The sequence below is a fragment of the Rhinolophus hipposideros genome, assembly GCF_964194185.1.
Source record: "Rhinolophus hipposideros genome assembly, chromosome: 3".
NCBI classification, from domain to species: domain Eukaryota; kingdom Metazoa; phylum Chordata; class Mammalia; order Chiroptera; family Rhinolophidae; genus Rhinolophus; species Rhinolophus hipposideros.
Genome location: NC_138049.1, coordinates 50,123,453 through 50,147,433, shown reverse-complemented (window position 1 = coordinate 50,147,433; position 23,981 = coordinate 50,123,453). Strand labels below are relative to the sequence as shown.

Here is a 23,981-nt window from a genome sequence, read left to right as displayed (position 1 = left end):
AACTTTGCCGTTTTAATTGTGATGTGCCTTGGTGTGGGCCTCTTTGGGTTCATCTTGTTTGGTACTCTGCACTTCCTGGATTTGTGTGTCTCTTTCCTTTGCCGGGTTAGGCAATTTTTCTGTCATTATTTCTTCAAATAGGTTTTTAATTCCTTGCTGTCTCTCTTCTCCTTCAGATACACTTATGATGTTCATGTTGTTAGGCTTGATGTTGTCCCAGAGGCCCCATAAATTGTCGTTAGTTTTTTTGGATTCTTTTTTCCTTTCACTGTTCTGATTAGTAGGTGTTTTCTGCTACCTTATCTTCCAGATCACTGATTCAGTTCTCTGCTTCATCTAATCTATTATTGATTGTTTCTAATGTATTCTTCATTTCAGTTATTGTATTATTTCTGACTTGTTCTTTTTTGTTTTCTATCTCCATTTTTATGTTTCCTATCCCTTTGTTGAAGTTTTCCCTGAGATCACTGAGCATCCTTATAACCAGTGTTTCTAACTCTGCATCTGGGAGGTTGCTTGTCTCCATTTTGTTTGTTCTTTTTCTGGAACATTGTTCTTTTCTTTCATTTGTGACATTTTCCTTTGTCTCCTCATTTTGGCTGTCTCTCTGTGTTTGTTTCTGTGTATTAGGTAGGGCTGCTACATCTCCGAATCTTGGTAGAGTGGCCTTATATAGTAAGTGGGGCCAAGTGGCACAGTCTGTCTGGCCATCTGATCCAGGTGCTTCAGATGTGTCCCTTGTGTGGGATATGTGTGCCCTCCTGTTGTAGTTGAACCTTGATAGCTATTGACCCATCAGTAGGGGATTGACCCTCAGTCTGATTGGTTGTGAGGACTGGTTTGGACTACAGTGAAGGAACCATTGTGTGTGGGTTGACCCTACAGAGTAGGATTTGCTTTAGCAGGACTCTGGTGCGTGCCATGTTTGCCCTTCGTGTGTGTGGTTTGTGGAGGTGGTTGGATGGGGTGCTCTGGTGTTGTCTGAAGCTAGCCACTGTGTGTGTTGGTTCTGGGGCTTCTTGGGAGGGGCTCTGGTGCAGGACAAAGGCAGCCTTGTCCAGAGTCACTTTATATGAGCTATAAAGTGACCTGCAAATGGTTGCCACTTGTGCTGGGCTTGGAGGTGCATGGGAGAAGCTCAGCAAATTGAGTCCAGCTACATTTAGTGCTGGGCTTGGGTCTGCTTAGCAAGGCATACAGGGCATGCCAAAGCCAGATGCAGCTTGTCTGGATTTTGTGAACGTATGAGAGATTTTTAGGGAAGTCTGCAGCTTGTGCCACGACAGGCCATTTGTATGGAAAAGCCACTGAAAGTGATTCTGGTGGGCCTACAAGTTGGGTGGGGCAGGGTCTCAGGGAATCACCAGGACAGGGTGAACAGTGTTAGCTAGGTAGGTGGAGACTCAGATATGGCAACTGCCTGCATCTGCACACCTGGATCAGGGAGGGCTTAACAAAGCTCTTTACAGGAGAAGGCTGCTCCTCCAGCCCTCACTCTGAAACCATACAATTCAATTCCTCCTCATATGTCCGTGGAGCCTTTTGAGTTGCTGACCCAGAGTTGGAGCTCAGAGCGAGTGAGTCCATCAGTGAATAAAGCTGTGTGTGTGACCTTTTAAGAGGAGTGCCTGGGACTCCCTTTCCCTCACTCAGCTACAATCTCTGCTGTTTTTCACAGCCAGAAGTTATGGGGACTTCTCTCCCTTGCACTTGAATCCTTTGCTGGGGAGTGGTGCTGGGACTCCTCGCTCCTCTGGGGGACCTCCACAGCGGAGATATCCCTCCCGAATTTTGTCCTCCACAGGTGGTGTGGGACCAACCCTTTCCATATCTCCACCCTTCTGACCAATTCAATGTGACTTCTGTATATCCTTAGTTATAGGACTTCTGTTCAGCTAGACTGCAGCTGGTTCTCAATGATGGTTGTTTTATAGGTTAGTTGTAATTTTGATGTTTTACTGTTTTGTTTTGTTTTGTTTTGGCATATGATACCCAGTTATTACAATACCATTTGTAGAGATGTATTTTATATGTACGATCTGCTTGAAGTATCTTTCAGTTTGATGAAATGTGAATATTATAGAAGTTCAGATTTGGTAGGGATTTAATTTTTTTATTTAGCGCTTATCTATTAAGTGCTTATTTTTGAAAAGAGACAATAAAATAATGTCATACCATAAAAGGATTAATTTCTTACAATGCAATGTATCAACCAAAAATTTTACAGAAAATTTTAAAAAGTTTTAATAGTTAAGGGATAAAAGATGAGTGTGAGGTGAGTAGGAAAGCCTGTCAGAGGCCTATTGCTTGGAGATTTTAAAGCTTAATATTGTGATTATGGTGTTGGGACAATTGAAATAATCTAGAATGTTACACTAGGCATCATGGCATATAAGAGCTTTTGGAAATGGAGTTCAGGCTTTGAGTCCTGACTCCACCAGTGATCAGATATTACTTTGGGTCTTTCAATGTTCTCATCTAAAAGAGAGTAAGTCACAACTACTCTCCCTTGATCCCCGCCATCCTGATTCTCTCCTTCTGCCTCAAATTTATATTGAACATCCTACTATCTTTCAAGGATGGTTTCAGATATAAGAATGTATACAAAAAATTGTGGTATTTCCTTTCAGGAAGTTTGTAGCCCTATAAGAAAGCAGATACATTATAATGCAGTATAAGTGTTATAATTGTGATATATGTCAGGTATAATTGGAACACTGGCAAAGGAGTACCTGTGTTTGCTCATCATGAAAGACTTTAAAGATGCAATAATATTTAAACTGAAACTCAGTAATGTGTGGACATTTGCCAAGTGCGAATAGTGAATAAGGATAGGTTGGATCAAATGAGACAACAGTGAAAGCATTCCTTCCACACAGTGTCTACTGATGAATAGGTTCTTGATATTTGTTTCTTTTCTCCTACCTCTGCTGGGCTTGTGTCAGCAGATAGAGGAGCAGACTGGATACTTGTAAAAATAATATAAACTACTGAGCTGCTATTCAGTGTGTTATACATAGTTCTTGGCATTTTACATTAATTATTTGGAATCTTTAACAGCTACTGGACCTTGATATTTTTTACTCCTAGAAGATAGATATTATTGTTCTCAGTTGATAGATAAAGAAACTGGGGCTCGAGATTTTTTTAACATGTCTGTGGTCATGCATGCAACTTGAAATTTTAAGTAGTGGGATCAGGATTCAAACCCAGGATTCAAATCCAGTTTTAATCCCTGCATGCTTTCCATTGTGCGTTTTTAAATGCCATTCCAGTTGTGTTGTCCATTTTAGTGTGTCCTTTCCAGCTTTGAAGTAGAGCCCAGATGAAGGGGCTTACCTAAGCTTTTCTTCAACTTCAATGGAGAAATTTCAAGAAAGGTAGAAAAACCTCAGTTTTTTATCCTATTTATGTGAAATTTAATGATTTGACTGGGCTTAACTGAATCTTATCTATTTAAATAAAACTCAGTAAACATTGACTTCTATAATGCCGCCATATTTCTTTTAGTTTCTGTTTTCTTAGGGGATTTGAATTAGGAACTAAAATCTTACTTCTCTTCAGTAAATGGGGTAATATTAAGAATGTGTAAAGGGAAATACCTTCACACTTCAGCATTGACAAAAAATAGGTACCCATTTATTTCCATCTATGTCCACATAAACAGAGTAAAGTCATAGAATTTTATTTTAAAAAGTCTTATAACAAAAGATAGAGTCTGTTCTATAGCAAAAAGAAAAGAGAGTGACCCACTCAATGGTAAGCAATTTGTCCATGGTTGTACAACACATTAGTTGTGGAGCCAAGGTAGATACCAGATCTTCTGGCACTTACTCTAGTGATTTTTCTACTATGTTCTGTGTGCCTCAGGCTTAATGATTTCTGTAGGATCTTGGCACGCAGGACAAAAGCATATAGTCCTTAAGAATCTTGGCCATTTCTCATGCATATTGTGTGATATTGCTACCACTGCATATTGTGTAATAATGAATTGCCCTTCATTAATTGTGGATTTTTCACTGATACCTTAGAAAAAATTAGGCTTTGCCTTATAAAAACATTAAAAAGAAATGTAATGTATTTGGATTTTCATTAAATTTTTTCAGCCTATTAATATTACATTATTCCAGAAATATGTTTATTTGTAACATACATGTAATACCAAGCTTTAATGGCCTGAAATTTTTCTACAATTTAATTTTTGATTTTCATTATACTGCCTAGTAATTGAGAGAATCACTTACATTTATTGTTATAGTTAGAGGAAATCAGCTGAAGATTGACTTGTTCAAGAAGTGGTGGTAAACGAAAAAAAGGCAGATTTTGATTTTTAGAGTTGTTGTCTCCCAGATGACTAATAAGTGACCCTTTCTGGGATGAAGCATTTGGATCACTCTTGCAAAGATGTTTGTGTTACTCTTATAACATCACCATCCATTTTAACAATACATTGTTACATGGGGCAAATAATGATTTACAGTAGGTGATATGTATTAGGTTGGTGCAAAAGTAATGCTGTTTAAAAGGTTAAAAATAATTGCAAAAACCGCAATTACTTTTGTACCAACCTAATATAACTCCTGAAGTATTTTGCAAAGGAGGATGTGTTTTCCAATTCCTCCTTTCTTTTTTTAGTGTCGTTTAACAATCTCTTGCTAAGACTATGGCATTTACCTGGTAAAAGGTATTCCTACATACATTTCTCCTGTCTCCATACATACACACTGCCAAAGAAGCTGTGTTTTTCAAAACACAGATTTGATCTTGCTACTTCTAAAAGCAAATAAAGTATCATTAGATCTTTATTTTAGACAGTAAAATTATGGTGTCAACAATTTCCATGGTCTGGCTGTCAGTTGTATTTTCCAGCCTCATTTTTGGTTATCCTCTTCACAATAATATGTTTAACTAAGCTACTTGCCATCCCTAGACATGCATTAACTATCCTGTTACATCAGCATATGGTCAAACCATTAGCTCAGTTTGGATGACTACCTTCAGTCTCCATTAAAATCCCACACTCTCTTCATGCACTCAAAAATGTACCTCATGTCTAAAAGCTTCAGTATTGCTTCCAAGTATAGGCCTCTCCTTGGTATTCCCTTTTAGCTCTGGGAAATATTCTTATAGTATTCATTTCATAATTTCTCTTCCTCCATCTCCTGTAGTCTCTTGCAGGAACACTAGTTCTCGTTGAATATTTGTTCTTTTGGATTCGTCCTCTGTACTGGTTTTTTCTCTCATATATTCCATTTTGGGGGGGGTCTGTTTTTTCTATGTTCTGAGATATTTTCTAACCTTTTACTTCCAACCCATTTAATTTCAACAATCATTTTTAACTTTCTTAGAGTGTTTTTTAAATTCTCCAGTTGTTTTTGTTCTTTTGTTATTGATGTCATACTGTCTCAAATATCTCTGGAGATACTAATTGGATGGTATATAAAATTTCTTTTGTTTCCTCATTTATTTTGGCCTTTCTTCATTATGCCGCATATTTTGTGATTCTTGGTTGACCTTTCAGATGTATGAATGAGTGGTAGGAATGAGAGATGGACTGATTTAAGGTTGAGTGGGTAGGAAGCCAGCTCTTGTACCAAGGACCCCTAATTGTTAGAATGAAGAGGGGTTTGTGTGTCTGATCCAATATTTTACCAGTTGCCTAGATATTCTCTTCGGTCTCTTTACAGAAGTATCTCACATCACTTGCCTTAAAATATGAATGTTCTCACCTACAACCTAAGAGAGATATTGTAGATTTTTGATGCAGGAGACTAACAGGCTAAGGTTAAGCAAGTGAGAATATGCAGGTGTGGAAGACACTATGGCGTAGGGAGGAGACTTGATGCCAGAATATCAATGAAGAAACTATTATACTTATCCAAGTAGGAGACAGTTAGGACCTGAAGTAGGGCAGTAGTTATCCAGTGAAATGGTTGGGGCAGATGAAAGAAATTAGGGAGATAAAATGCGCATATTCAACAAGTGGGTTTCGGTAAAACTAAGGATTAGAACCAGCTTGACTAGAAAAATGGAGGCATCTTTAATAAACATTGTCAAGTCAAGAAGAGAAGGGGATTTTTGTGAGGAAACATAATGAGCTAATTCCCCATCTTTCAACAAATCTTTCACACCTGTATAGTAGCAGTTTTTGATATAATAGCAAAGATAAAATATTCTATGTGAATTGTCTTTTTCTTGCAATGCCACTATAGTTTCTTAGGGATATTATTATTTTTATGATGTATTATGAACCTAAATTGCCTTATATACTAATTTGGAGAAAGATGAGTATATGACAGAATTTTTAAAAAGTATTCTTTCAAAATATCATGAAGAATATACAGAACTTAGTGGCCCATAAGATCTGGAAATTTACTTTAGGTTTGAAATGTCCTAATCCAAATTATCAATGATAAGTTTACTTATAAATGATACCTATCGTAATTGTAACGATGGAAAATGAAATCAAATTAAGTTGGTGAAAATGCACGAGGACACTAGGAACTAAGAGGAAATAAATAAGTGATGGAGTTTTTACTACGGGAACATATGATAATTCTAATTGATTACAGTAGTTGACTTACGCTCCACTTCTTCTCATTTGATAATCTGCACTTTCTTAAGTGGGAAGTGAGAAAAATGAAAGCAAAAGAACTATTATAATTAGTGAGGAGAAAGCTTAGGAGGAAAAAAGTGGAAGATTTGGAAATGTTAAAAAAAAAAGCTTTATAAAGAGTGTATATATATATGTGTATATATATATATATATATATATATATATATATATATATATATATATATATATATAAACGGGGTAGGCAGCGGTGTTTTTTTGGTTTTGTTTTGTTTTTCCTTCTGATTTCTACATAGCATCAGACAGCAGAAAATGTGAGCCAGTTGCAGACTTCCACATGAGGATTTAGCGGTGTCAGATGACCTGCACTAGAAACAGGTTAAAAACCCTGTTTTCACGTATCATATTACTTTCACAATGAATAGTCTACTTTTGCATTGAATTCTGAAGTGTTTTTATTTGTTCCATGTAATTATTTGGTTATATGTAATTATTTAACTGCCTTTTGAATAATGGAATTGGGAGGGATGAAGATTTTTCTGGTGTAGTATTTTCCTAAGTATACTAATCACCTGTGCTTATAAAGAAAGGGCTCTGGCATTAATTATGTTGGGAAATTGCTAGATTAAACACAGTTAAACAAGATTTTTATTTCAGTGTAGAATGGTGGTGGGTAGGACATCTCAGAAACTTTAATATGTTAATATGAGCACTAAGGAGAACCAATATACTGAACAGTGTTTCACAAACTTATTTGACCACAAAATCATTCTTCATGGAGCCTATTTTTGGAACCACTGTTCCTCAATGAATGTAGGGAAGCTCAAATCCTTTGAATTTACAGATAAACAGAAAAGAGATAAAATGGCTCACTCAAAGCTGCACAGCTATTTACTTAAAGAACTGGACTTGAACCAAGGTCTTTGGCCATATTTATTTAGTTTTGCTTCCTTTTGCCCTTTTTAAATTCAGAAAAGTTTTTAAAAACTACATGGTATTCCAAATTAGATCTGTAAAATATACACAAGGGGGTTTGAAGAAAAATAAAATTAATGGCAGTTATTTTTAGTAGATTTTGAATTGGCACATTGACTTTGACAAAAGTAAGATCAAAAGAGCCAATTCATATTTGTAACCAAGGTTACACTTTTACACTTACATCATCAGGAAACTTTTTTTTGTTGTTGCAAAAATCAACTATCTTTCAAATTATAAAAATCTATTTGCTTTCAAATTATAAAATGTCAACACAGTACAATTATGTGTATATCAAAAAGTTTCCCCACTTTTCCAGAAAAGAACTAGAGAAAATAACTGTTTACAACTTGTCTGTTGTTTCAGACCCCATCTCTACATAGATAAACATGTATCTTTTAAAAACTTCTTTACATAGATGTCATTATGGTAAACACACCCTTCTTTAACCTTAAATTTTTAAATCAACAATATTACATGTTTATCTTCCCATGTTAATTCATGCAGATCTTTGAATGGCTCAATAATGTTACATTCAACAGCTCTACTATAATTTAATCAGTTTCCCATTGGACATTAAGATAGTTGTAATTTTTTACTAGTGGTAAATTTTGATATAGGTCTTTTTTTTTTTTCTTTTTAACCTTTGTGTGAGTATGTCTGTAGGAAAATCCTTGAAGTGGAATCGCTGGGTCTAAGAACATGCACATTTAAATTTTTGTAAATACTGCCAAATTGCTTTTTAAAATGGTATTAGTTTATTCTATCACTTCCAACATTGTAACAGGAAACTTTAAAATGGTATAAATTCTATTTTAAAAAAAACCTTTATACTTTGTAATGGATAACAGAATATCTTGCTGTGTTAATCTTAAAATTATAGAGATAATTTATAAAGCATTGATAATCATGATCTCTCTTTCTCTCCCCCTCCCTCCCATGCTCTTTACAGAGCAAAGTATTCATGGAAGGATTTAGAAGCCTAAAAGAAGGAGAACCAGTGGAATTCACATTTAAAAAATCTTCCAAAGGCCTTGAATCAATACGGGTAACAGGACCTGGTGGGAGCCCCTGTTTAGGAAGTGAAAGAAGACCCAAAGGGAAGACACTACAAAAAAGAAAACCAAAGGGAGATAGGTAGGTAATCATTTTGCTTTGTTAGTTTATGAGTTTATTGTATTTGGAAAATTTTAATTTATTTATATTTTTATTATGTTATCAGACTTTATATAGTCTAGCCAAAATAAAATAAAATGCTGCTACTGTGTAATTGAATAAAATTTATCAGGAATATAGGTTCTCTTGCAATTTGAACTATCTGCAGAATACACAGAACTGAGCACTCAGCAGTGAGCACTCAACAGTGCCCTGACCACCATTTTCACCAGACTCTTCTGACACCACAAATGTGGTTGGAGTTTCTAACAGACAAAACTGCCTGTCTGTGCATCCAAACAGTGCACCTGTTTTTTCAAATAAAACCTACTGTTTTTCCTGTTTTTAAAAGATAACTCATATAGAAAAAATTCAAATAATATAAAAAATATAAAGAAGTCATGGAAAAATATCACTTAAAATCCTAACTAGAAGTAGGAATCATAATATCTGTGTAATTTGTTTGAAACTTTCATTTCTCTTTCACTGAACAGTAGTATATCATGTAATATTTCATGTCAGTCATTAACACCTGCAGAAGTTCCCACAGTGTGACTACCAAAATTTAATTCAACATTGCTATGTTAATGGATATTTAGGTTATTTCCAGTATTTTAAATTTATCAATAACAGCACAGTGGAATCCTTATGTGTACAATTTTGAAAAATTGTCTGATTATAACCTTACAATCAATACCTAATAATGAAAAATCTGGATTAAAAGCTATGCAATTTAAAGATTTTGATACCTATTTCCAAACTGCTTTCCAGAAATGATTAAGGCCAATATATGCAACCCCTCCAGAAGAGAGACTGCTCATTGAATGACGTCATGTTTTTAATCTTTCTAATTACATCGGTTTAGAGATGCAGCTAATTTTTTTCTCTGCATCCTTTGATTAGAAGTTAAATATATTTTTGTTTTTTCTCTTATGAATTGTATATTTCTTATCCTTTGCTCAGTTTTCTATTGAGATGTCCATTTGCTATTATTGATTTGCAAGTTTTTATTATATGTTTACAATGTTAACCTTGTCTGAAATAGATAAGAAATCGTTTTTTCAATTTGTAAAATATATTTTAGCCTTAGTTACAGTGACTTTAAAAATAATGTTGAAGTTTTGAATTTTTATTCAGACAAAGCTATTACTGTTTCCTTAATGCTATCTGACTTGATAGATATCTGGCTTTCTAAACTACCAAATTAAAAATATACTATATCCACCTATATTTTCTTACATAGTTTTCATTAACTTATTTTTCACCTTTAACTATCTCTTTGTATGTAATTTTTTGTTGAAGAGAGGGCTATAAGGATCAAGCTTTTCTTTTTTATCCAAATTGTTAGCTAGTTATCCCTGCAGCATTTATTGCCTATTTCATGTTCACACTGGCTTGAAAAGCCATCAGTAAGAGAATAAATTGTAGTTTACATCTACATTTTTGGAGCTCATTTTACATAAAATGAAGACCATGAAACTGTGTGAAAGTGAAATGTTACACTTATCTATTGAAGTGATTTTTCTGCTCCCAGAAAGAGAAATAGTGTATACATGTATACATATAAGTAAAGTAAAATAAAACAAAATAAGTAAAAATTAAAAAATTATTTTCCATGTCTTTTACATAAAATATCTAACAATATAGTTCTGGCTCAAAAAACCATGTGCTGGATTGGAACCATTAAGAGAGGGAGAGTCATGGATACCAAGAGTAGAGAAATAAGACAGCAGGACATTCTTTTATATAGGAATTTGTCAGCCATTGTAAGATTTTGATTTGGGGGGAAAATGGGAAGTCACTGGAAGATTTGACTTTGAAATGTATCGTGATCTGATTTCCTCTTTAAAGTATCATTCTGGCAGCTGTGATGACAACACAAAGTGGAGAGGTGAGGACTGAAGTTAAAAGACTACTAAGGAGGCAGTTCCAGTAATACAGGAAAATATAACGTGGTTCAAATTGGGAGGGATGGTAGCAGTAGAGGTGGTGAGCAAAAGTCCTGAGATGTTTTGAAGATAAGAGACAGCAGGATTTCCAGATGGATACAGATGTAGATTGTGAGGAAACTGAAGTGTTCGTGATGACTGAGATTTGTTTGGCCTGAGCAACCGGAAAAAAGGAGGGACCGTTTACTGAGATGGAGAAGACTAGGGAAGGAGCAGGAAATCAGAAGTATGGTTTCAGACATATTCAGCTGGAGATACATAATAGACATCTAAGTGGAGATGTAGATTAGGCAGATAGATGTGTGAGTACGGAGTTCCAGAGCTACAGATTTAAAAAAAAAGTTGGCAGTTTTCAGCAAAAAGATAATACTTAACAGCCTTAAGACTGAGTGAGATTATTGTCAGAGTGAGTATACACAGTAAAAGGAAGAGGCCTGAGCCCTGAGGCGTTCCAGTGGTTAAGGATCAGTAAGAGTAGGAGGAATAGCAAAGGTCACTAAGTAAGGAGGAGAATCAAGGAAGGGTTTTGACTCAGAAGTCAAGAAAAGAAGTATGTCAAGAATGAGAGAGTATCGGGTATGATAAATGGTGATGATGTGAGATGATTAAATAAGATGTGCACCGAGACTTGACAATTTTAGCAACACCGGAAATCATTAGTGAAGTTGACAAGATCAGATGGAGGACTGGAGGGGATGAATGCCTAAGCGGGCTGTGTTCAACAGAGAAGGAAAGAAGAAGTAGAGACAGCAAGTATAGAGAATGTTTTGAGAACTTTTTCTATAAATGGGAGTAGAAAAATGAAGCAGGAGCTAAGAAGAAGAAATATAGCATGTTTTTGTGTCAATGGGAGTGGTCTAGGAGAAGAGGAAAGATTGAACATGCAGGAGAGAGGAGGACAATTGACGGAATGATTTCCTTGAGTCAGAAAGAGGAGCACAACTAGGAGAGCTAGCCATGTGGGTACAGATAGTACATTCCTTAAAACTGGAGATAAGGCACAGCATACAGGCACACATGCAGAGGGGATAAAGTGAGATTTCTCATCTTTTTATGCAGTTTTCGTAGTGAAATTTGAAGCAAAGTCATCAACTGAGAATGATGGTAGAAGAGGAGGTTTGGAGTTAAGAAGGAAGCAGAAAGTATAAAATAGGAAAATAAAAGAGTGGACAAACACATTGTAGGAAAAAGGTAGAATTCCAAAACCAACATAAGATTAGTGAACATGAATTTAAAGTCAAGTCAAGTCAGATGATCGTGTTGTATTCCAGGCATTGGTGACTTCATGGCTATAGCTGTGAAATATGCAGAAAGATGAATTAAAGTGGAGTCAGGACTCTTTTAGTTGAGAATGACAAGGAGAGAGAAGCAAATGCACTGAGGGTATGTACAAGGGAACCATTGTAATGATGGATTGTAGAATATAAAATGGGTAAGGACTAAATACACTGAAAAAGTGGCAGGTTCATGATAATAATTCTTATAGCTGTGGTACTAGAAGGAATGATCTGAGAAAGTAGAAGGTGGTGGTGGTCAGAGGGTGAATAACCCTCTGCTTACATTTGTTATGTATCTTACTGTGATTAAAGCTTTGACACATTTGGTATCTAATGAATTACAACTTTCTATTAAGTTCGGGATGCCCATAATTTTTGTCAGTAGGATTAGCTATTCCAGTTTTCCATGTTCCACTTACTTTTATAAAATGAGAGACAAACTGCAATAAAATATTCAAATAAGCATAGAGACTCCTGTATAGAAACTGAAACAATGAGAAAACAAGATGTGACAATGCCAACTGATGCCTGGAACAGTTACCAGGACAATGATTTGCTTCCTAAATGCTTCAGAAAGATCTTTTGATCACTTCTTGATTTCTTCCATGGTAATTAACCATGTCTACTTTCTAAGAGTTCTAACAATGAGAATAAAATTGTGCTTTGATCTAAATTTTCATGTTTATTAACATAATTCTATAAAGTACCCTCAAAATATCTTAAAATATGGATTTTCTAATTATTTCCCAGTGCCTTTTTTCTCCTTGATTAGGTATTTTATTGCATTTCAAAGAACCAAGTCCTGAATTAATTTCAGTTGTACTATTTTGCCCTAATATTTTGTGATTAATTTTATCTCCATTTCATTTTATTTTTACTTTTTATTATGAAAATTTTCAGAATACAAAAAGTAGAGAAAATGATAGTCAACACTTGTATATACCCACTTCATATATTTCGATAAGTATGAACATTTTTATGGAAACTTTAAAGTTTTAAAATATATTACAGATGCCATAGCACTGTAATATCATGTCTTATAATTCCTCTCAAAGTAGACAATACTTCCTTAATAGCATCTAATACCCAATCCATATTAAATTTCCCCAGTTCCAAAACTTATCTCTATGGCTGTGTTTTTCAAATCAAGTCATTCATCAATGGACACTTAGGTTTTTTCCATCTTGGCTTTTGTAAATAATGCTACAGTGAACAGAGTGGTGCAGATATCTCTTTGAGATAATGATTTCCTTTCCTTTGGATATGTACCCAGAAGTAGAATTGATGGATTATATGGTAGTTCTATTTTTAATTTTTTGAGAAACCTCCATACTGTTTTTCATAGAGGCTGCACCAATTTACGTTCCCAACAGTTAGGACAGGTAGATGCAGAGAAACAGGAGGGGGAAGATGACAAGATAAACTCCACAAATACTTAGAAAGCTGTTCAACAAAAACTGTGATAAATACAGGAAATTCAAGACAAGTAAAAATAAGAAGTAGCAGTGACAAGAGAGGCTATTTTGTAGATGTGGCCTCCCTTGTCTTCTGCCAGTAGTGTGCAAGTGTTCCCTTTTCTCCACATCCTCAGCAACACTTGCTATCTCTTGTCTTTTTGCTAATAGCCATTCTGACAGGTGTGAGGTGACATCTCACTGTGGTTTTGATTTGCATTTCCCTGACAATTTGTGCTGTTGACCACCTCTTCATGTCCACGTTGGCCATTTGTATGTCTTTGGAAAAATGTCTTCTGCTCCTTTTCTAATCAGATTTTTGATGTTGTTATTGAATTGTATGAATTCCTTATATATACTGAATACTAACTCATCAGATACATGATTTGTAAATATCTTCTCACATTCTGTAGGTTGCCTTTTCATTTTGTTAATGGTTTACTTTGCTATGCAGAAGCTTTTCAATTTGATACAGTTTCATTGGTTTATTTTTGCTTTTGTTGTCTTTGCTTTTGATGTCAAATCCACAAAAACCATTGCCATGCCAATGTCAAGGAGCTTGCTCCTTATGCTTTCTTATAGGAGTTTTATGGTTTCAGGTCTGACATTCAAGTCTTTAATCCATTTTGAGTTGGTTTTTGTATATGGTGTAAGATAGTAGTATAGTTTAATTCTTTTGCATGTGGCTGTACAGTTTTCCAACACCATTTATTGAAGAGACTGTCCTTTCCCCATTGTATATTTTTGGCCCCTTTGTCGTAAGTTAATTGACTATATATGTGTGGGTTTATTTCTGAGCTCTGTAGTCTGGTCTACTGATCTATGTGTCTGTTTTTATGCCAGTACCCTCTGTTTTGATTACTCTTGTTTTGTAATACAGTTTGAAATCAAGGAATGTGATGCCTCCAGTTTTGTTCTTTCTCAAGATTGCTTTGGATATTTGTCGTCTTTTGTGGTTCCATAAAAACTTTAGGACTATTTCTGTGAAATATTTCTGTGAAAAATGTCATTGGAATTTTGATAGGAATTGCATTGAATCTGTAAATCACTTTTGGTGTCATGGGCATTTAACAATATTCTCCCAGTCCATGAGCATGGAATATCTTTCCATTTATTTGTGTTTTCTTCCATTTCGCTCATCAGTGTCTTATAGTTTTCAATGTATGGATCTTTTACCTCTTTGTTAAATTAATTCCTAGATATTTTACTCTTTCTGATTCAGTTGTCAATGGGATCATTTTCTTAATTTCTTTCTGATAATTTGTTGTTAGTATATAGAAACCAAATTGTTTTTGTGTGTTGATTTTGTATCCTGCAACGTGACTGAATTTATTCATTCGAACAATGTTTTGGTTGAGTTTTTGGAAGTTTCTATATGTAATATTATGTCATTTGCAAATAGGGACAGTTTTACTTCTTCCTTTCCAATTTGGATGCCTTTTATTTCTTTTTCTTGCTTAATTGTTCTGGCTAGGACTATGTTGAATAAAATTGGGGAGAGTGGGCATCTTTGTCTTGTTCCTGATCTTAGAGAAAAAGCTGAAAGCTTTTGTATGATGATAGCTGTGGGCTTGTCATACATGGTCCTTATTATGTTGAGGTATGTTCCCTCTATATCTACTTTATTGAGAGTTCTTATAAATGGATGTTAAATTTTGTCAAAAGCTTTTTCTGCATCTGTTGAGATGATCAGGTGATTTTATCCTTCATTTTGTTATTGTGGTATATCATATTGATTGTTTGTGGATCTTGCACCATCTTATATCCCTGAAGTAAATCCCACTTAATCACGGTGTATGATCCTTTTACTGTATTGTTGTATTTAGTTTGCTAATATTTTCTTGAGGATTTTACACCTATGTTCATTAGGGATATTAACCTGTAATTTTATTTTCTTATCATATCCTTGCTAGTTTTGGTATCAGGGTAATCTGGCCTCCTAAAATAAGTTTGAGAAGGATAGATATTAATTCTTTAAGTTTTTGGTAGAATTCACCAAAGAAGCCATGTGGTGCTGAACTTTTCTTTGTTGAGAGGTTTTTGATTACCAATGCAGTCTCCTTACTAGTAATTGATGTGTTCAGATTTTCATTTCTTCATGATAGATTGGTAGATTGTATGTTTTTATGAATGTATCCATTTGTTCTAGGTTATCCAATTTGGTGTGTAAATGTTCATAGTAGTTGTTATGATTCTTAGTATTTAGTGGTATCAGTTGTAATGTCTCTTCTTTTGTTTCTAATGTTATTAATTTCAACCCTATCTCTTTTTTTCTTGGTAAGTCTAATTAAAAGTTTGTCTATTTTGTTTCCCTTTTCACAATGCCAGTTTTTAGTTTCTTTGATCTTTTCTATTGTCTTTTTAGTCTCTATTTCATTTCTTTCCTCACTGATCTTTGGTATTTCCCTCCTTTTAACTTTGGGCTGTTTATTTGTACCTTTTGAAAATTGCTTTTTTTCACTCAGCATAATGTCTTTGAAATTCATGTAACCTTTTGAGTGTATCAGTAGTTTATTTATTTTGATTGCTTAGTAATATTCCATTATATAGATATAACATTGTTTATCCATTTATTCGTTGAAGGGCATTTGGGTATTTCCAGTTTGACAGTTATGAATAGAGCTGCTACAAACATTTGTGTACCAGTTTGCATGTGAACATGTTGTCATTTATCTCAGAATGGGATTGATAATGTGGCCATAGGTGTATGTTTAACTTTATAAGAAGCTGCCAGAATTTTCCAGAGTAATTGTACTATTTTGAATTCTTACCAACAACATATGAGAGTTCTAATTGTTCTGCATCTTTGCCAGCACTTGGTATTGACAGTATTTTTTATTTTAACCATTTTAATAGGTGTATAGTGATAGTTCATCATGGTTTTAATTTTCCTTTCCCTAGAGGCTACTGCTATTGAGCTGCTTTTTATGTTTTTGTGCCATCCTTTTATCCTCTTTGGTAATGTGTCTGTTCATACCTTTTGCCCCTTTTTTACTGGATTTTTTTTTTGTTTCGTTATTGTTGCATTTTAAGAGCTCTTAATATAAATTGTGGATAAATGATTTGCAAATGTTTTTTTCTGAATTTGTGGCTTGTATTTCTAATCTCAAATATCTCTCACAGGGAAAAAGTTTTAAATTTTGATAAAAACATTTATCTTTTATTTTGTGTCACATTTATGTGATGTCTTTTTAAAGAAATCTTTGCTTCATACAAGATCACAAAGATTTTTCCTCCCATGTTTTCTTCTTGTAGTTTTACATTTTACATTTATATCTACAAACTGTTTAGAGTTTTCTTTTATACGTAAGGTTTGAGGTTTTAGTTGAGGTTCATTTTTTTTGCATATGAATAATGTGAATTGTTCAAATATCATCTCTTGAAAAGAACATCTTTTCTCTTGAAATATTTTTAAATTAAAAAGTTTAATCTAATTTGTAGTTTGGGGTTAAAAAATTAGAACTTTAAAGTTCTTATTACACGCAATTAAAATATTTAACATATTCAAAACGTGGTTCCATCACCCAAGAGAACTTGTTTGTTCAATTCTAATATTCATATATGTTATAGAAATACATTTTGTGAAGATTTATGTCTTTGTGGCAAGAAATATAAAATAATTTTAAAGATTCTACCTTAATTTTGAGTAAACCATTTACAAAAGATAGTGGGATAAGTGTTTCATTCTGTCTTAAAATTGTACTGCATTTAGCGTTCCGGGACTAGTGTCCAATTACCCTGTAGCAGTGTTATCTTGTTTTATTTTAAATTGTTCACATTCAAAATATTTTCTTAAAATTTCAAATGAAATAATTTCAGACTTATTTTTGCTGTTTAGTTTTCTTGTGTTCATTATCAAAGAGTAAAGAGATTAAATGACTCCTTTAAAGCTCTCTTTATGGTAAAGTGAAGTTTTTGTTAATTAAAAATTTTAAAACTTTATATTTCATCTCAAAACTGGCCTACACGTGTTACATTTTCATTCTTTAGTAAACCACAATTTACTATGAGGAAAAAGAAGTAACTTTTAACATAAGGAAATTGTGGGGGAAGATAGTAGAATGATTATTTGTTTGCCACTGTTGATTTTTTAGTATTTGTATGAAATAATCATGTCAGCTAATAATGTAGAATTTAATGTTTTATATAAAAATTTAATTTTGATTAACAAGTCGTTATATTTATAAAAAGAATGTGGACTGGAACAACTGGTTTGGAAATGTTTTTATGTAAGTTAAATTACTTTAATCATACTAATTAAGAAATAAAAATACATATAATTTTTAAAAACATTTGAAGTACATGCATATATGGTAGATGTATATATTAAATGCATACATATAGCTTCATTTTTTATTGTTTATGGTTTCTTTTTTTACCTCCTTTTTCATTCTAATTTTTTTCTTGGGTAGTGACTATCTCCATTGTTCTCCTTAACCTTCCACATCTTTTGACCCAACCACAGTCCAAGTAGTGCTATTCATAATAATGCAAGTTCCCTTTCAACAATGTTGACTTGAGATTTTTAAAATAACTTAGAAAATAATGCCACCGTTCTGCGGCTTTCATTCTGTTTCAGGCAATACTTTATTTGCATCACTGCATTAGCACATGAGTAAGCTTTTTGATTTTCTACATGAGTTGAAGTTTTAAGTATTTGTTTAGAAAGAAAGGTAATTGTTATGTGGCTCAGTATTAGTACTTTCGGTGTGGAAGTGTAGGAAATTCTCTTGATCGTATGAGAAAGACTTATTAATTTATCATTTTTGAGATGCTCTTTTAGATTAATTAAAAACTAATTATGAAATTTAACATTCCTATAGTCTAGTATTAATAATGGTATCATAATGGTACATTATGATACGTTTACTGTTTATAGTCAGAAAAACCAAGGTGAACATATCTACTCCCTATATATGTCTAATTTATTTTCAGCTCAGAAAAACTAATTTTAAATTGACTTTTTAAAAAATAAAAGTGAAGATGTGTGATAGTAAAACTATTTTTACTGGACAATAATTTTGTGGTTTCAATTTCTTTAAATTTGCAAAAAGGTTTTGGAAGCCGTGAGATACTGTTTTTGTTTTTAATTTGTTTAGGCTTTCCTTATTGAAGGACTGTATATTTTCATTTATTTATTTAAAAATATTTATTTAATGCCCTCATTTACCTTTAGAGTAAGTGAGCTCAAAACTAACTTGTGATAATCCTTCTCTACCCCTCCCCCACACAACGTCTACAGCAGTATAACCTCTTCCACTCATTATCTCTGTGGTATAATTTGAAGTTTTCCAGGTACTTTATAGTTAGGAATTCTAGTGAGATCTATCTATCTATCTATCTATCTATCTATCTATCTATCTATCTACCTATCTATCTATCTATTTTTAAACATACATAGCTTTCCCTAAAATAATAAATTTATACTTAGGTTTATGATGTCACTGTATTAAGGATATCTATTTTGCATGAAAACTTCTTTCAATTATTTTATTTTCGTATTTATTATATGTCAGAACCTGCCCCCAAAAGAAAAAGGAAAATGCTCTTTCAGTGCTAGAGATGTTTGGAAATGTAAATCAACAAATTCCAATAAATAATTGTTTCACCCCGATACTTGTGTGATTAGATTTAGGAATTTGCTGTTTAGTAGGTTCCTATTGTGGAAGAGAAATCTCTCAGGCATGAATTGATAGTCCAGATCCTTTGAGGTCTGTCTGTTCTGACCTATGACCCCTATTCTTACAAGGTCAACATCTGAGGGCAGGAGATTAAGGCAGTTTAAAGACCGGAATGGTAAATGGAATGGAAAAATTAGCCAGCACATTTTGGGTGCAAAACATCAAAGTCATCAAATAGTTTGCTTATTTTAAACCTGGCTATGGGTGTAACAAGCTAATTTTACTGTTTGTTAGAATCAGAAAAATTTAGTAACTATAATTTACTTCAAGGTTGTATTTATGCAATGATAAATTTTAACTGTATAATATGAGTTAAGTTCATAAAGCTTAAGTTCAAAACATCAGGATATGCAAAAATAATTTGTCACAGTGTCAGTACATTTTTAGTCTTGTGTCCAGTTTGGATACTTAATTTAAATTGAAATTGGGAAAACATGGACCTTAACTTTTACTGTGAAATAATTTATCAATAATATTGGATAAAATACATAACACCTATATTGACTTATATTTGAAGTGACTGAGGATTTAGTTGTCATGCTGTACTTTTAAGAAAAATCTAGTTGTGAAAGGTAAAGGTAGAAAACAGAAGAAAGTAAATTGATCAGACAAGAACAATTTGTTCTTTTTTTTCTCCTTTGCCTTTGAGACTTTGCTCTTTAAAATTTTATCTCTTTTCCTCTTAAAATGTTTTTTTATGCTTTTAAGTATATGCTTCTCATTGTGATTCCACAATGTAGACCAGTAGACATCCCTTCGTAGTTCCTGTTGTTGGTCCCTGGTAAGCAATCCCCAGCATCCTTTATTCCACATTTGTTTGTATCTTGGACAGCTGTGGATTTGCATCTTCTGCTTCCTCCTAACGACTGGCAAGGGCTGGAGTGGAATAACTGAACTGTTGCATCCAAGTTTCCATTCATCCATCCAGTGACTTAAATTAGTAAAACCAATGCAGAATACCCGAGTCTCCTTAATTCTTCTGTGCTTTTTTTTTTTTTTATTCTACCTCAAATTTACCTTATGATAGACTCAATTTTAGGATGGTTTTCCAAGTCTTTTCTTCTTGTGATTATTTGGCCAGAGATCTCTTAATGAGGCAATTATAGTTGTTTCCTTCATTCACATTATCTTAGCAGATGCTCTCCCTGCTGTGACCTCTGTGCAGACCCAGCAAACAATGTGCCATTCTCATCACCCTCCCTAGACATTGTGTGGGGCTGTGCTGCATTTGGCGCTGCATAGGTCTCCCAAGATGCCTGATGGGAACGGTCAAAAGCCAAGTGGCAAATAATCACAATTTTAGGTTGATTTTCTGATTGCTGTTTTAGTCTAAGCCTAATCAATAGTAAAATAATGCCTGTAGAAAAAAAAAATGTTCCAAAAGAAACTCTAACAATATTTCAAGTAGAAATTGTGGGTTTACAAAGTAATTATATATAGCTTTCGTCCTTTAGCCTGTGGTCTTGGTGAAAATGAGATAAAATATTTCTTGTATGATTTCCATACAAGAGTTTATGAGAATTGGATAATATTTCTAAACTTTGAGATTATTTCAAAAGAGGACATTAATTTAGCATTTAATATAAGAATGTGTTTTTTTAATGAACCTGTGACATAGAGTGTCACTTTTAAACTCTAGAAATGTAAGTTCTCATGTTTATATCTGATGCAATGTCCAATCTGTTCCTGTGTGAATAGAATAAGGGCTGGTCAAAATGAAGATTAATCCACAGAAATTTTCCACATTTATTCTGCTAAATCCCTCCACTGAAATATGAGTCCTATGCCCTAAGCCCAAATCATAATCCAGGGAATTACAAAGTTATTAGCAGCCACTAGCTGCCTTTCTTAATTCTCCATTAATGAAGAAGTGCAAGTCAATTCTGTTTTCATGAAGTTGAAGAGCCTGTGTAGAGATTCTTGTAAGTTTACACTGGAAGTTTTAATTTTTTGAAGAGCGACAACTTGAACTAGTCTCAGATTATAAAGAGATTTTTCTTCTTGTTGGTGTAAATAGGATTGCCTTGTTTATATTATAATATATAATATATAAATTATAATCTGCTTGCACTTATCAATAAGAAGTAGTGATTTGGTAAAGCAGGTTTCATTTTTTGTAAAATCAGATTCATGATAAGTTTCCCTATAAAGTAATAGTGTTGACATACATTTTCACATAATGAAGAGCTATTTTTAAAGTGTAGGACCTTTGGATGTAAGCCGAGAACAGATTTTAAATTTAGAAAATGTTTTGGAAAGGGAAAACTGCTCTTGTGATTATCTTTTCTGTAAAGAAAATCTAAACAAGTCAATCAAGAATTCAAGAATTTTGACCTCTAAAATTTTGCTTTAAGTTTGTCTTGTCTGTTGCAAATTATTTTAAGTACAGAGATTAATAAGGAAGAAAATCAAGTGTTTCCCTTCCTTTTGGGAGGGAGAATTATTGGTTGACTCTTAGTGGCTATAGAAAAATGTTCAGAATCTCCATACATGCTAAAAATGTATTTATGCCCTTCCATGAAGGTTAAAAATATTATCTATATTTTTTGTGATCATTTTTAAAACTCAATTTTTCACAAATCTTATACTAAGGACAACTGAATTTCATAGCTCTCCTCATTAATTGGGAAAGCAGGATGTGAACACAGTTAGAAGAGCTTAACTGCCTGTGTGTGCTAAATGTAAACCAAAGACTTTATATCTAGTCTGCCTCCTCACTAGTTATTCTACATTCTACACTATTTGGGAGCATTCACAAATAAAAGCCTCTAAGGGGTAGCAATGTTTTTACAGGACCATTGTATGGAACTGCTATTAAGTCAGTTTCTAATTTTTTTACTACTCTGCTGACTCCAGATTCTGTTTTGTGATATAGGCATTTGCTTTTAGTCCCCTCAGTTTTAGTAGCCCATTTAGAGTCCCCTCTTGGGTTTATTATTGACAGCACTGGAGGTACTACCAATGCAATAAGAGAAGAAAACAAAATAAAACATTGAAGGACTGGAAAAGAAGAAACCAAATTTTCTTCTAATTTATTTTACAATTGGAACATAAAAAAACATCATACATTGTACCCAGGAATATAGCTGACAAACTACGAAAACCTTTTATGGGGAAAATGATAGACTTATACTGAGAGATATAAAAACAGACCAAACAATACGTGGAGAAAGGTATTCTGTTAATGAATGGCAAGACTCAATATGTTTAAAAGGATAATTCCCCATAAATTAGTATACTATTTCAATGTAATTCCATTCAGAATTCTCAGGGTTGACTCTAAAATTGATTTGGAAGTTCATAGGGCCAAACCAATTTTGTAGCTGAAAACTAAAGTGTGGCCAGATACCAATATTTATTATACAACTTTGTTGGGGAAGGGAAGAGACAGTGGATTAGAGAAATAGTCACTAACCAGTCTTCAGAAGCCCTGGGCTACGTAGACAAGTCAGAGCTTTTGGGGAATTCTAAAACGCCAAGTGCATCTGGCTCTTGCAGGGCAAGTGGGAAGGGAAGGTCAATGGAAACTGCTGTCTCGGTGTAGCTACAGTCTCTCTGGGTTTGCACACGAGGGCTGGTGGCAGGTTGCTGCTGATCACCAGGGTCAACACCATGAAGACAAGCTGTGCTCAGAGCACCAGAGAGAACAAGCTGGACAGATTCTGGGCAGATCTGTGTCTGTTCCTGTGTCTGAGCACCATGACCCTCCAAGAATAATGGCTTCTGCTTTATTTTTGCCTTCCATATCATGTACAGGTTTCTCTTTCGGCTGATGGTAACCCAAAACCATCCAGAGAAAGGGATTCCAGAAAACATAGTTACCAGCCATAACCAAATTGACATAAAACAGTCTAGCACTAATATATAAACCAAGTTAGAGAATAAGATGCAGCGTGGGAAAAGATATTTGCAATGCACATAGTTGATCAGTAATTAATATCCAAAATATAAAAACCCAATAGAAAAATGAGCAAATAAGCAGTAATTTATAAAAGAGAAAAATATGCAATAAACAAATGCAAAGATGTTCAGCATTACTAATTTAAATGAGATGTTATTTCACTCCCGTCAAAGTAGCAAAAATTTCAAAGCCTGACCATAACCAAGAATTGTTAAGAATGTCATACAGTTCTAATGTGATTCTAAACTGACAGGACGACTTTAGAGAGCAATCTGGCAATGTCTGGTAGAATCAAAATTTTTCATAAACCTTTGATTCTACTTGTAGGTGCATTTCCCAGAGCACTGTTTTTCAAATTGTGGGTTGGGACCCATTAATGGCTTTTAATATTAATTGGTGAGTTATGTCAAGTATTATTGTTTTTGGTGTGTGTGTGTGTTTTAAATTAACTAGAATAGAAGTCATCAGTGCACTGTATGTAGTAAGAGTAACTATTGTTTCATAAACTTTTGGATTATGCTGTGTGTGTGTGTTTGCATGTGTGAGTACTGAATTATGATTCAAAATGTTTTCTGAGCATGGGTCATGGGCACATATACACAAAGACATTTGTGCAAAAAACATTTATTGCAGCATTTTTTAATAGCAAAATACTGGAAACAACCTAAATGTCTATTAACAAGAGAATGGTTAAATTAGAATATATTCTCAAGATGATATAGAGTTAAAATTAACAAATTATAGCTACTTAACTCAATTTGGATAACTTTTTAAAAACCCACTGTAGTGTTGAAAAAGCAAGTTACAGAATAATCCATGTGATATTATTCCATCTTTATTAATTTTTAAAATCCATCAAGTGATATTGTGTATTATCTATGGAGACTTACATGTATGGTAAAAATACAAAAACATGATAAACCCTGAGTTCGTTATAATGCTTACTTTGGAGAGTCAGAGAAGGGGATTGGAGAAGCATATGAGCTATGCTGACCCATTTTTTTCAAGTTACTTT

The 23,981-nt window shown here is 33.8% G+C and overlaps 1 protein-coding gene across 1 annotated transcript in view; it reads left to right on the top strand.

Moving 5' to 3' along the window:
- LIN28B (lin-28 homolog B) overlaps window positions 1–23,981 on the top strand; it is a gene marked incomplete at its 3' end in the record, with an annotated part of 112,004 nt that overhangs the window by 54,147 nt on the left and 33,876 nt on the right. The window contains exon 4 of the mRNA XM_081036626.1: window positions 8,502–8,686. Coding sequence (XP_080892752.1) covers window positions 8,502–8,686 — 185 coding nt within the window. The remainder of the gene's footprint in view (window positions 1–8,501; window positions 8,687–23,981) is intronic.